A 14584-nucleotide genomic window follows, 5' to 3' on the forward strand; every position below is an offset into this window, starting at 1 on the left:
TGTCACCCCTCCTACTTGGCTCCACGGATGGCAACCTCAATATCCCATTCACCCCATTCTCATCTCCCGATCTTTCCCCATGTTGTATCATCCCCATCCCAGCTTGTTAAGCCACCATGCACCCTCCTCAAATCCCTCCTCAAGACTCAGTTATTCCCCAATATCCACAAAAAGTGAGCCGAACCAAGCCATACATAGAATAATGTTGGCTCTAAGTTTACTCTTACCTGTGGGTTTCCCAGTGCATCCCATCTTCTCCATTTTTGTTACTTAGATTGTAAGCTCTTCAAGGGAAGATTGTTTGCTTGTACAGGTGCAACACATTCAGTGGCTAACCATTGGGTGCCATTAAAAGCTTATTTTCCACTCTTCAGTGATTGGGGTTTCCCCAATATCTCACATTTTAAGCACCTGAAGATACTGTGGCTAATGCTGGTGCCTCGGCCTGTGAATGGTGAGTTTTTAATGGAGCTCACGGTGAACCCGAATGTGGCCTTTACACAGATGCACGAATGCAAGCCCTTCCCTGTGCCACAAAAGGCCTGTCACATTCACAGTCCCTGTGCTTGGGTAGCACAGGTTCTGCACAACCCCTAGGCTCTTGGGGCGCATAATACCATAAAAGGATCAGTGAGAGGCCAGGTCCTGGGCTTCTCCTTCCCTGCACCAGTCCACAGAGCAAGCCAGGGGAATATGCTATACTTCGGGCATGGATGTAGCAGCAATTGCGCTTGCCCTACACCCCAGGGAAAAAATACTTCCTTGCTGAGGCGGAATTGTTCCCTGGACTCCTCCAGAGGGACTGTGGCTCTGCATTATCCCCAAGATGGAGTTTTGCCTAGCACTGCTCTCAGGGAACTCAAAGGATAAAGAACTGAGCCCTAGTTATTTTGCCTGAGCATGCACTAGGAGTTTGAGTTAAATGGGGCATGGATTGCAATTTTATCCTGCATAATGAATTTCAAACAAGTTCTTGTTACTCCATGCAAATAGGATTAATCTGCTAAAGCAGCCAAATAAACATTTCTAGGAACTAAGCCCAAAGGTCATATTGTACTTTATTACCGGACAGCAATATTTATCACCTCTGTGTTCAGACTGAAGACTTCAAGCAATGACAATGAATCACAAAATGAATTTAGCATATCACCTATCACAATCAGGAAAACCTACCCATGGAATTCTGACTTAGGGTTCATTAATTCCCATCTAAATTGATATTACATTTTGCAGTCTTCTGTTTACACAAATTAATTAAAATTGGCCAGCATACAGCTGAAACAAAAGCTTTTCAGGTATTTGATAACATGACATTGGAACCTGAGTGCATTTATTGTGTGTGAATAATAGCAAGTAACACAGCAATTATTCATTTTAAAAACTAAGATTGAATTCTCCTGTGTGATCTATTAGTTTTTATATTCAACATTCTGTAAGAAATATGACTCTAGCTGATTTATATGGAGAGAAGTTGGGTGAATTATACAACCAGGGCCGGCTCCAGGGTTTTGGCCGCTCCAAGCAGCCAAACAAAACAACAAACAAACAAACAAAGCCGCGATCTGAGGTGGCAATTCGGCGGAAGGTCCTTCACTCCGAGCGGGAGTGAGGGACCGTCCGCCAAATTGCCGCCGAACAGCTGGACGTGCTGCCCCAAGCACCTGCTTGGTAAGCTGGTGCCTGGAGCCGGCCCTGTATATAACAATTACATGTTGGACCTTGGACTTATTTTTTAAAAGTAAATTGGTAGGCCTAAGGACTATTGTGAAAGTTAATTTAAGCCTATTTAGGTTGTTTGTGAGTAGGATATTCAAAAACATTTAATGGTTGGCCTAACTCTGCTCCCATTGAAGTCAGTGGCAGCAGAGATAGGCCAAGGCTCCCTACCTATGGTACCTCTGAGAAAGAGAAGATTAGGACCAACTCTGTGCTCTGTTGCCATCAATGTGTTGCACCTGTGTAACAGAACACAAAACTGGGCCTTTAGTGATCAGCTGGGTTGTGTGAACCCAGCAGAGTGGCTTTTTCACTTTAGAAGGAATGGCTGTGTCTGATACACTAATCAATGAATCACTCTGTTATCTGCAGGGATAAGGATCTAACAATGTTAGCAACTCCAGATTAAGTAAACCAGTAGCTTAAAAAGTATGACCAAATTAGAGCCATTTAGTTGTGATGCTTAATTACCCTTCTTGCAACCTGATCATTTATCCCCTAAACTTAATATAGGGACATTTATATAAAATTCTGTTTACTCTATTTAACAATATCATTTTCCTCCAATGAGCACAAAAACTGTGCAACTCTGGTTAGGATGAAGTTCCAAATGTTTTCAGTGACTTGCTACATATATATGGCAATTCCAAATACAGTGAACCTCATCTTATAGTGAAATTATTTTATGGGGAAAAAAATTCACCATCTAAGTGTTCCATTGAATTTCATTTCAGGTAAGGGTTAGCAATATCTTTTCTCCTCCCTAACTCTACAAACTTTCTTCTCTCTCACTGGAATAAAGCCATGTAATAGTTGAGGCTAAAACCATGAGCTACACTTTGCAAAATGTCAGCATGTTGTCATCATGACATTTATTATCATTCAGATTTATGCTCGCCATCATAATAAGCCTTCACACTGTGCCACTCAGTCGGATGACTGTCAGCTTTTTCACGTGTTCCCATCCATATTCTGCCTCTTGATTATCCAGTCTGTCATTTAACCAAAATCTCCATGGTGCACGGTAGTCTCTCTCTGTCAGTTAGATGATGTGTGCAGTGTATCTGGATCATGCTGAGTAAAATAACACCGTACAATGGGACTAACCATCGGCAGAAACATAATGCTATTTCAACGTAATTGGACCAAGAAATCTTCCCTGGTAAAAAAGGATACCAGTGATAAAAAGCACTCACTCATACTTCAGCAGGTGGAATTTGCATTAGATAGCATGTGATTTTTCAGATCAAGTCAAAGTGACCCTACTGCAATTAGAAATCAGTATTTCCAAGTGAAACAAATTTGATGGAACTAGTAAACTGTGAAGATAAAAATAATGTGTATCTAGTAGAATATTATGTTAAAAGCATATTACAATATTAACCAGGACTAGTCTAACTTTGTATGGAATGAGAACCAAACTCTTTTTACAACAGTGTAGCTTTGAAGTAATACCATTAACATTATTTGAGTTGCTTCAGATTTACTCAGATTTAACATAGAGCAGAATCTGGAACTAAGGGTCAAATCTTTGTCCTAGTCAAATCAGTGGGAGTTTTACTGTTGACTTCAGTGGGGCCAGCATTTGTGTGTTGTTCGTTTAGGGGCTGGGCACCTAACATTTCTAACAACTGGCTTTATAAATACAACAAAGCCTTCATTATCAAAATATGAGGATTGTTAAAGTTAATCATATGGAATGGTGAGATTTCAATTCATAAGAACATAAGATTGACCCTACTGTGTCAGACTGAAGGTCCATCTAGCCCAGTATCCTATCTTCTGACAGTAGCCAATGCCAGGTGCCCCAGTAGGAATGAACAGAACAGGTAATCATCAAGTGATCCATCCCCCGTGGCTCATTCCCAGCTTCTGGCAAACAGAGGCTAGGGACACCATTCCTGCCCATACTGGCTAATAGTCATTGCTGGACTTATCCTCCATGAATTTATCTAGTTCTTTTTTTAACCCTGTTTTGATCTTGGCCTTCACAACATCCTCTGGCAAGGAGTTCCTCAGGTTGACTGTGTGTTGTGTGAAGAAATACTTCCTTTTGTTTTAAACCTGCTGCCTATTAATTTCATTTGGTGACCCCTAGTTCTGGTGTTATGAGAAGTAGTAAACAATACTTCCTTATCTACTTTCTCCACACCAGTCATGATTTTATAGACCTCTATCATATCTCCCCTTAGCCATTGCTTTTCCAAGCTGAAAAGTCCCAGTCTTATTAATCTCTCCTCATACGGAAGCCATTCCATACCCCTAATCATTTTTGTTGCCCTTTTCTGAACCTTTTCCAATTCCAATACATCGTTTTTGAGATGGGGCGACCACATCTGCACACAGTATTCAAGATGTGGGCATACCATATATTTATATAGAGGCAACATGTGAAACGTGGTGTACAGACTGCTCCCAAATAGCCAGGTAATAGCAGTGACTAAATCATTTTAGTCATCTCCAGGTAGCCAGGGACCTCTCTCATTTGACTATCCCACCTAGCCACAGTATTCCAGGCCTTTGTCATATGTGGGCTGATTATAGCAAGAACTGTACCTAGGATTAACTTGAAAGCGTGGTAGGTATATAGAATCTTTGTGTGATTCTATGTGCATGAGCCTGCTTCTTATGTGGGACATAGATAAGAGCACATTACACGGGTGCACTGGCTCTCTAGCCCTATCAGATACTCTAGCAATGGCTCTGATATTAATGCCTAGCTAGCTAGATGTTAAGGTCCCAGTTCTAATCTTAACCCACTGAAGGCATAATAGCTTAGCTATCCCTGAGCCTGCAATAGCTGTGCTCAGCAGACAAGCTGCCACTGACAGTCTCCAGTGAGAAACTCTTGGGGGATAGGACAGAAGGGTTGCAGCAGAATGAATTTTGACTGTGGAACGCCCCTACACTAGGGATCAGAAAGAGCCACGGTCCTGGCACATTTAGGGCTCACTCTAAGGGCTTGTCTACACTACCGTGCGGGGTTGATCTAAGATATGCAACTTCAGCTACATGACTAGCGTAGCTGAAGTCGACGTACTTAGATCTACTTACCGTGTCTCCACTGTGGTAAGTCAACAGCTGACGCTCTCCCGTTGACTCCGCTTGCACTTCTCGTTCTGGTGGAGTACCGGAGTCCATGGGAGAGCGCTCAACGGTCGATTTATCGCGTCTATACTAGATGCGATTAATTGACCCCCGCTGGATCGATCACTGCCCGCTGATCCGGCAGGTGGTGTAGACAAGCCCTAAGACTAATCACTTCGCTCAAGACTTCTCCCAACAAAAGTGGCTACAGAATAGCCTGACAATGTTGTTCCTAGAGACAAACAATTCCCATTTACAAGTGCAAGACAAATAAGGGAAAGAAAGAATATGGCCCATCTGCACAGTAGTAATGCTTTTCTAATTGTAAATGGGGCATATGCATGTACATGCTGAAGTTGGGGGAGGTTTGCAGTAGGTGGATGACTGAAGCCATGGGGCCTTATTCTCTTCTCTATAAAAATAGAAGTGTTTACATCTTCTGACTGCTCTTCTTAGGACTTCTACACTCCTGACAGATCATTCATTTGTGTTTGCAGACTCTTGCTCTTTATTTCAATTTGTATCTGCCAGCCTGACTTCTGATTAGCTTCAGCAATACATTTCCAATTTATACAAGGTGCAAAGGAATCTTTCCTTTTTCTAATCCAGAGCCCATCTTATCCACGTTAGCCTCATTCATTAATTTACTTTTGGTTTCACATGACTACTTGACACTTGTAGGAACTAGAACATATTTCTATAGACACTAATAATAATTGGAAATGACCATTTTTGCATTAACCGTAATTAACAGATCAGTTATTTTGAGACACTAAAATAAATGTCATTACTGTGCTTTATTTGCTGTTATCATTCCAAAGTGTGTTTATTTTTGTTTCAAATACTCAACATTATTCTATAGGAATAATCAGTAGAGGACTAGATGATACATTCATTATTCATGTTGGCAAGTATATTCAGAATGAATGGTCCCATTTAAGTTGTTCACCAGGGTTAGGGTGGCACAATCTAGCCTTATGCACGCATTTTTTCTCATATGTCATCTATGTACAGTATACAAGGTCTTAAAGAAAACACGGAGCACAATTAAGTACAGACACCCAGAAGCTACACACTTTTTTTTATTTACCCTTAAGTTTAAAATACAGTATTGTATATTTACAGACACCACAGTAGACTGTTCAGCTTGTTTCTTCTATTTTTAATTCTGTGCTTTAGTATCAAGTGTCTGTATTTTGCAATTTGTGCACACACTGAATATCACTGTTTCTATGCATGTCATGTTCTTCAGAGTTTAGCAATACATTCAAATTGACAGAAATCGTGTGTTTTCAAGTACTGAAGACAATCAATCAACTTCAAAAACGTCACTGAAAAACAGTAGAAATGTTCCTTGTACACTACTCTTAAATCTTAAAGTCAACATTTTTAGTGCTGCAATTTTGAGTTTTTCCTTTTATAAAGAGAAATCTGGGGGGGGGGGGGGGGGGGGAATCTACCTAAAATATCATTCCTAAATCGGTTAAACTCTAGTGGGCTACAATATATGTACAGTATATAAATATATTTATTTATGTATATATATGTACACATATACTAGTTAAACGTTCATTATAAATAGAGGTGTTTTAACTTCGGCTGTACAAAAATAGCCACTTTGTTGGGAACATGCAAACACAGTATGCTTCAACCTAACAAAAAAAAAAAATCTTTAGCTCGTTTTTCTTAAATATAAGTTTTAGTCATATAGATTTAACAGATTTAACCATAAAGTAAAGTTTCCCCGAAAAGGTATAAAATCTGTTCAACACTAGCTATAACTAAACTCACATGTGGTATCTTTTAGGTAATTAATTTCAAGTATTCTTCTCATGTCAGCTAAGTCTAGACACTTTCATTTTGCTGCTTTATTACAGTAAGATATTCATCTTTGAACACTAAAAGCCAAGTTATGGCCCATCTGGCATGCATGCACTGCAGGGGAGAGGGCTTTCCCTAGCACTGCTCTTACGTGGGAGGCAGTCTTAATATGGCGACTTGTGCTACAGGATCCAGATCCTATGCCCATAGAAATCAGTTGTAAAACTCTCATGGCACAGATTATAAGGCCCAAAGAGACCACTATCATCATTTAGTCCAACTGCCAGCATAACACAGGCTGTCGAATTTCACGCAATGCTTCCTGCATCTAACCCGAAAGCATATCTATCATTGCTGACTTTAATGGGGCAGGATCCCACTGCAGAAGCATGGTGGAGAGGCTGGCCACCTCTACTGTCAATGCACACTGCCCACTGGACAGGGGTGTGCATAAGGCACTACTTCCCTGCACACCAGCCAGTAGCTATAAGGCTACACTGAAGGAGAGCAGATTACACCCCAAGGGTGTTGCAGAGAGCTGCCAGTGGGGCATTATGCTTCCTCCTGGTCTCTTCAGGCATAATGCCTCTCAGGGATACCCCACCAGCTGCTACATATCCTCCCACTCTCCCAGTGTAGCTCCATTTTAGCAACATTGATTTGTGTCAGAAGTCTTTTCAACATCTGAAATGATGAATACTTATTAAAACAGCACAGTCTCCTTTCTTTCATAAAAATTTTCCCCCACAAAAAATAAAGAGGCATTCTATTTCTTACGGTAATGATGTAAGTGCACTATAATATTGGTATGGATGCCCTTGTATTAATTGTTTATACAGCCATCATAATAAGTTGCAGGTTGAACAGTCACAAAAGGCTCGTTTGCTTTTTCATCCTCCTTCATGGAAGCTGCTTGGTCCGAAATTGAAGAGAAGGAAAGCTGGTCATGTTCCACTATATGCACTTGGTCCTCTTCCTTGTCCTTCTTCACATAAAACATTTTTCTAAACCTTTTGAGCTCACGAAGTTCACAGAAAGTTTCTAGAACCACCAACATTGCAATGAGGCCCAGCAACAGATAACCTGCCCAAGAAACAAAAAGACAGACAAGGTTTGTGAGGTAATGTCTTTTACTGAGCCAACTTCTGTTGGTAAAAGAGACAAGCTTTTGAGCTTGCTCGGAGAAAAACAACACAGTGCCTGAAGCATTATCAGGGAAAGCTGATGTGATAAAGCTCTAACTTGGAGTTTTTCCCACCTATGATCCCTGAACTATTATTTTTTTCTCTCCTTTCTGTCCTAGAATTTTTGGGGACAGAAGAAAAGTAATTTGCATATAACTCTTTGTATTTTACTTTTTTTCGACAAGACCACTGAAAATGTTATAATATGTAATAATTTACTAATTGTTTTAGTTCATTGTGTTCCGTAGGGAAAGCAGGCAATGACATGCAATGCATAAGAATGTTATAACTTCAATAATCATGTACACTATATATAATTTCATGAATTGCGCATTCTTCAAAATTTGTTTTCATTATTACTATTGCACATTGTTAATAGAAGAAGAAGTTTTACGAAGTTTAATACAGTCATTTGGCTATTACATCTGTTCAATAATACAGAACAGTTAAACAATATAACATGAAAGTATCTTTTCCTTATGTATATACTTATACTTTTTAAAAAAATGTATGAAGAAAACCTGTACCATAAAACTAGTGCAAAAGCCTAGAAATGTATGCAAAAAAAAAAAAAATCAAAGAAAAAGTCTAAAATTTCACATAAACGTTTACAATCGCTGCTGGCACCTGAAAACAGACAAAGGTTTCTATTCCCCCCTCCTCCCCCCCAAGAATTAAATAGTTGAATCATGAAGACTGTATCCATCTTACATACATTACACTAATTAGGTAAAATCCTGCTGGCGTTACTTACACAAACACTACCATTGACTTTTGTTGCATATTGTACACATTTGAGATTTTGTTTTTGTAAGGGAAAACCATCATGCTCTGAGGTTCTGTGGTGGACCAACTCCCATGGACTTGCATTGGAGCTCTTCCAAAAAATCAGGCCTCCAAAGACTAACTAACAATCCATCATGTTCTTTATTTTCCTCTCCAAACACAGACACACCCCATTTCCTGAACAGGACTCCACGGAACGTAGTCCAAAAAGGATTTCTTATTTTAAATACTGTAACTTGACTCCTGCCTCCAATCAGCGCATGGCAGCTCCATCACCCACTTGTTAAGTTTTTAAACACACAGCTTCACATTTTCTCCGGTGCGAAGGAGGAGCTCCCCATAAATGTCTACAAAGCTACCTCATTATCCTCCATTAAAACCTTCTTGAAAACTCCTTTTCCATGATGCCCACAAGCAGCTTAACAACAGTTAGGCTATGGCATAAGACAACTGCCTGTCATGCTACCCAATATTGTTTCAATGTTTCCTTATATTCCCTCATCTGTCTGTATTCATTTGTTGTCTCTTGTTTTATACTTAGACTGTAAGCTCTTTGGGGGTAAGCTCTTTGGGGCAGGCACTGTCTTTTTGTTCAATAGTTATATTGTGCCTAACAGAATAGGATCCTGGTCCATAACTAGGCCTCCCAGGCACTAGAGTATTACAAATAATAAGACCAGCAGTTCAGAGTTGGAAGCAGGATATTTGTTTTTGCCTCTTTTTTCTTAGCAAGCCACTTCCTAACTGATCTTAAAGCCTTTTTGCTTCCTTATTCCTTCAGCGCACAGGCTCCCTACTGGTATAGCTGTAATGTAAATTAACAAGCACTAAAAACAAATTCTAATCTTCAGCATCATATGCAATAGCCATGTGTTCACAAACATGCAGTGACATGAATTAAGACCCAAATATAAAAAGTCAAAATTTAAAAAAGTAGATTGTTATACTTTTGTATTTATTGTATATTCTTATTTTTTTATAAAATACTAAAATAAAAATTATAAAATTAAATGCTGATTTTTTTTCCCCCAAAATGAAATTCCTTCAAAATCAACATGTTCCAATTTTGATGAATCAGCATTTTCCAGTTGGAAATTTTTTGGCAAGGTCTAATGGGAGCTTTTGGGGGGTCTGCACAGCTTTTTAAAGGATGTTATAAATGGAGCTGTCGAAAAACTGGATGCAATTTTCTTGAACATTGTCCCTTTTTTGGCTTGCATTTGAAATTTCAAAGAAAGAGTTTTGTTTGTTTTTTTAAATTGAAGTTTGGAAAATTTCAACCCGTTCTAGTTCTAACAAATTATCCTGCTCCTTATCACTTATTTGACTGCCACAGCATTAATGCCAATTTGCGCTTGGGGTTTTTGTAATGGGGATGCAGGTTGGTTTATTAATCACTGTCTGGCAAGACATTATTTCAGTTTATATTAAAACACACACAAAAATAAATAAATAAATAAATAAATAAAAAACCACACCCCACACAGAAGTGGAAAAAACAACCCTACAGCCCAGAGAGCTAAAAACTAATCCCCAGTACTAATCTTCATTTAACCAACTCCCTATTCAGATTAATGCTTTTGAAGGGGGCTGGGAGAGTGAGGAAGAACCCATAAATCACTGTTACCAACTCAAAATGGGGCACAAGGCCTAGATGAACAGGTAAGTAACCAAAGAATATGGAGGGGGAGAAAGAGGCACCTAATTCATAGAAATCCCATTGGCTAGTTTGGTACTTACATGTAATTCCTATCTTATACAGCTCTCTGAATTTTTGATTGTAACCTTCTCCTGGAACATAGTCTCCAAGACCAATGGTGCTCAGGGAAATGAAACAAAAGTAAAAAGATTCCAAAAAGTTCCAGTCATCTTCCATAACAGAAAATACTGCTGCCGGGATAAAGAAAAAGCATGAGACGGTAACAAACCCAAGAATCACTGCGTGGATGATGGCAACAATCTGCTTGGAGAAGCCCCAGCGAATGTGGAAATACAATACAGGCCGTCTGGTGACATAGACTATGATACGCTGCACCACAGCAGTCAGGAAAAGCAGCGTAAAGGGGATTCCGATGACGGAGTATATAATACAGAAGGCCTTTCCTCCATCCGACAAAGGCACAGTGTGACCGTAACCTGGGGGAGGGAAAAACAAACAAACAGAGGAAGGGTGTATATGAAATGTGGAAAATAAATTGGAACAGGCACATACCATCAGTGGGGAACTCGTTTGCTGCATATGTGACTGTGTAGTATTATGTTACACAAAGAACCTTTCACAAAACTTTGAACTCTGCTACACTTGAAATGTACTACTATCAAGGATAATTTTAAACTATTGGTACAGCCAGACTATTGGGGGTTAACAGCTACATATACAGAACAAAGCATAAGGGAAAACATTTTTCAAAACTATGCATGTCATTTTAACAATGTATATTTTGGAGAAAGGGTGTGTTGTCTGGTATTCAGAGCATGAGACCAGAGATCAAGACATCTGGGTTCTATTTCTGGTTCTCCTACCAACTTATTGTAGGACCTTCAGCAAGTGACCTGGACACAGATCCTGAAAAGGTATTTAGGCACTTTGCCACTGATTTTAATGGAAGTGCCTAAATACCTTAGAGGATGCCTTAACCTTTCTTTGCTTCAATTTACTGACCTGTCAAAATGGGATAATACTTACCTCACAAGGGTGTTGTTAGAGTTAACTGCTTCTAAAACACTTTTAGATCTTTAGAAGGAAGGTGTTAAAAAGTGCAAAGTATTATTGTAATTAGTACGCCACATTGCATTTTTTCCATAGGGTGTTTCAATAATAATCCCCTAAGAATATTTAAAAAACAAAACAAACCCCCACAGAAAAAAATAATAGCTTGAAGGCTGGACCTTCACCAGGTCACTGGTGCATTATAAGTGTCAACAGTAATCTGTCTAGTTTAGAATGTAGGAATTTATACAGTGCTGTGCAGGCTGCTGATGCCAATATATGCAATTATGCTAGTCCCAGGCTAGAAAGTGTACCATGCCAGACTGTTTGGTTTTAAAAGTAAACCACAAGCACAATAAATCCACTGTGAACTGTAAATGTATTCTTCTATTTGTCAGCTGACACAATTAATATTTTACTGTTATTGTAGTGGGGTAGGGGAAGTCTCCTGCAATCTAGGGAGGTTAATCACACCAATAGAAAGACATGTAGTAATATACCTCCAAGCAAGTTGTAGCCAATTGGTTCATTTTATCATTCATTTATTGTGTGGTCAGGGCCGGCTCCAGGCACCAGGCAACCAAGCACATGCTTGGGGCGGCACCTGGTAAGGGATGGCGGGGGGAGCGTGGCGCGGCATTCTGCAGGGAGGGGGGGTGCTCCGGCAGCGCGGCGCTCGTCGGGGGGGCGGCGCAGGCACGGCGCTGGGGGGGGGGGTGCGCGGCGCAGCGCTCGGCTCTTTTTTTTGCTGCTTGGGGCAGCAAAAAAGTTAGAGCCGGCCCTGTGTGTGGTGTTATGATTAACTAACATGTCACATGGTATACAATCGTATGCTAAATAGAGTTAAATTGTAGTATTTTAGAAGTATAAGATGAATCAGTATTTAGACGTGATAAGTACATGTTAGGTATCTACGTGAGTAGGGCTGAAACACCAGGCCTACAGGCTGAGGCCTGTATGATGTCAGCTTAGCCATACTAGGCTATAAGCTTAAGAAATGCTTGACATAAGTGAGTGACCAAAGAATGACCCTATGCCACAAAATTATGAGAAAAGATATACCAGTGGGTGGCATTGCAAAAAAATTAACCGTAAGATTAATTTTTGATGACAAGATACCTGGTAGTCACATTTTTCTAGCACGCGCCTAATTGCAGGGCGCACTATGCGCATAAATGCTAATGAGAACAAAAGGATCTACAAACAACCTATGAAAAATGGGGTATCCCAATATTCTTGGGAGACAAATATGGGAAAAGAGGGTTGACATTTTCATGCACATGTGCAGGGTATAAGGTATAGTCAGAATCATATTATAAAAGAGGGGGCTCCCACGTTGGGTAAAATGAGTTCCCTATGGGAAAACTCCAGCAGGAACCACCGCTCTACTGATGATCAGTTGGCAAGGCATCCATCAAACCTCAAGGACTATCATTAAGGATGTGAGTATGATTATATTTCTAACTTGTGCATGGGTTTTTGTAGGATTTCTATATGCCTGGGTAATCATAACTTTAATTGTAACATTAATAAAACTTGTAAAACAGATTAGATCTTGTACTTCTAACTGTATGTGTGGTCACTACTTTTGGTCTTTGTGTTCCTAAATCCTCTAGGTAGCAGAGGTGACTTTCACGCTGTAGAGTTTGAAACTGTAGCTACCAGAGCCGAAACCAGGGTGGTGTAATACCACATTACAAAACTCACTTTAAATAAAAGGCTACAAAGTTCAGACAAGTCCTAGCCATTTACAGCTAAAAATCTGCTAGTTCATGAAGAGTCACTTGAATCCCATACTTCCAATCTTATCCACCTTACAAGTCAGACATCAAAAAGAAACCCTCTTGAAAGTTTACCGGTGGTCTAAAAATTGGTACTAAATGTCTTAGAGGAAGCAATATTTTTCTCCAAGATGCATAGAAACACTTTTAGTTAACGGATGACAAATTACAAAATTTGAATCTCCTCACCATTACAACATGCACAAAGAAACCCTATGCAGTGTAATTTCTCTGCATTATATAACTTAATGCACCAAATAGTCTTCAGTCCGACATGAATTTTAATGACTTGATGAATAATTGATCCAAGTTCAGTCACTTGAACTCCAGAAAAAAAAAAAAAGTCATGCAGCAGGGCACTTTTTTTGTTTATGTTTATAGTACTACTGAAATCCATTACAAGCCTCAAAGATTTTTAAACACACTAAACTGTTAATTCCTCTAACTTGTACATGGAACTGTTCATATTTTATTGAGTTGGCCCCTAGAGTTTTCTGCCTAAATCTAACTCCATATTAAAAACAACTGGAAAATCACTCCTAACTACTTTGAATACACAGACCATTCAGTTAGTGGTTTCCAAAGTTTTTTTTGCCTTTCACAAATGTTAGGGCCTGATCCAAAGATCATGAAGTCAGTGGATTAGTTAAACTGCATTTAACCCCTTTGTGAACACCCTTACACAGAATTCATTCACTTCCAAAGTGAGTTAAGATAAAGTGATTTAAGGCCACTTTAATACTGAATAACAGTTACAATACTTTTGTAATGCCTATAAATCTTGGTCCTTCATTGTAACAAATATTAACACAATAGAGGATAGCCTTACATTTCAGAGAAAATCAGGGAACTAAAAAGATAAGCTAAATGTTACTGTTCAGTCACTTGCTTTCTGTTGCATCTCATTCCCTTCCTTCATCTATGTGTTGCCTCTTCGCTCTGTAACCTCTTCAGGACAAGGATTTTCTAAGATTGGTGCACACATCTGGCTCTATATAGCTATAATAATGTGTCAGTTTCCATTATTCAGGTGAAGCAATCATGTTTATGTATATCACAACAGTAGTCCTAAGACATACTTTTCCTTATGAGAGAAAAGGACTCAAATTAAGGGGAATCATATCCCCATTATTAAAATTATGAAATTACTTTAATCAGTCTAGGAAGAGGACTGGGACCGACTTGATTTGGGGGACTAGAGTTAAAATGGTCCAAGTAACATATTTGGTAACTGAATTAGCAATTATAAAGATATGAAACAGTGTAAATGTCACCCACTTCTGCAAGAAAATTCACAGGGAGAAAAGAAATCACTGCAAAACACAGAGGGATTGCCAGACTGGATGAGACCAGTGGTCCATATAGCTCAGCATCCTGTCACGGACAGTGATCAATACCAGATGCTTCAGAGGAAGGGGCACCCCTCACATAATGGAAGTTATTCAACAGCCAGCCCATAGGGGATGTTTTTCCTAATAGTCATTTAATGGCTACTTTTA

The 14584-nt window shown here is 39.5% G+C and overlaps 1 protein-coding gene across 1 annotated transcript in view; it reads right to left on the minus strand.

The window, feature by feature from the left end:
• Window positions 1-7063: 7063 nt before the first annotated feature.
• Window positions 7064-14584, minus strand: part of KCNK1 (potassium two pore domain channel subfamily K member 1) — a 44003-nt gene continuing 36482 nt past the window's right edge. Inside the window, exons 2-3 of the mRNA XM_034765093.1 lie at window positions 10335-10730; window positions 7064-7707 (exon numbers count right to left, since the gene is read on the minus strand). Of these exons, the coding sequence (XP_034620984.1) occupies window positions 7448-7707; window positions 10335-10730 (656 nt within the window). The 3' untranslated portion in view covers window positions 7064-7447. The remainder of the gene's footprint in view (window positions 7708-10334; window positions 10731-14584) is intronic.

Source organism: Trachemys scripta, chromosome 3 (assembly GCF_013100865.1).
Source record: "Trachemys scripta elegans isolate TJP31775 chromosome 3, CAS_Tse_1.0, whole genome shotgun sequence".
NCBI classification, from domain to species: domain Eukaryota; kingdom Metazoa; phylum Chordata; order Testudines; family Emydidae; genus Trachemys; species Trachemys scripta.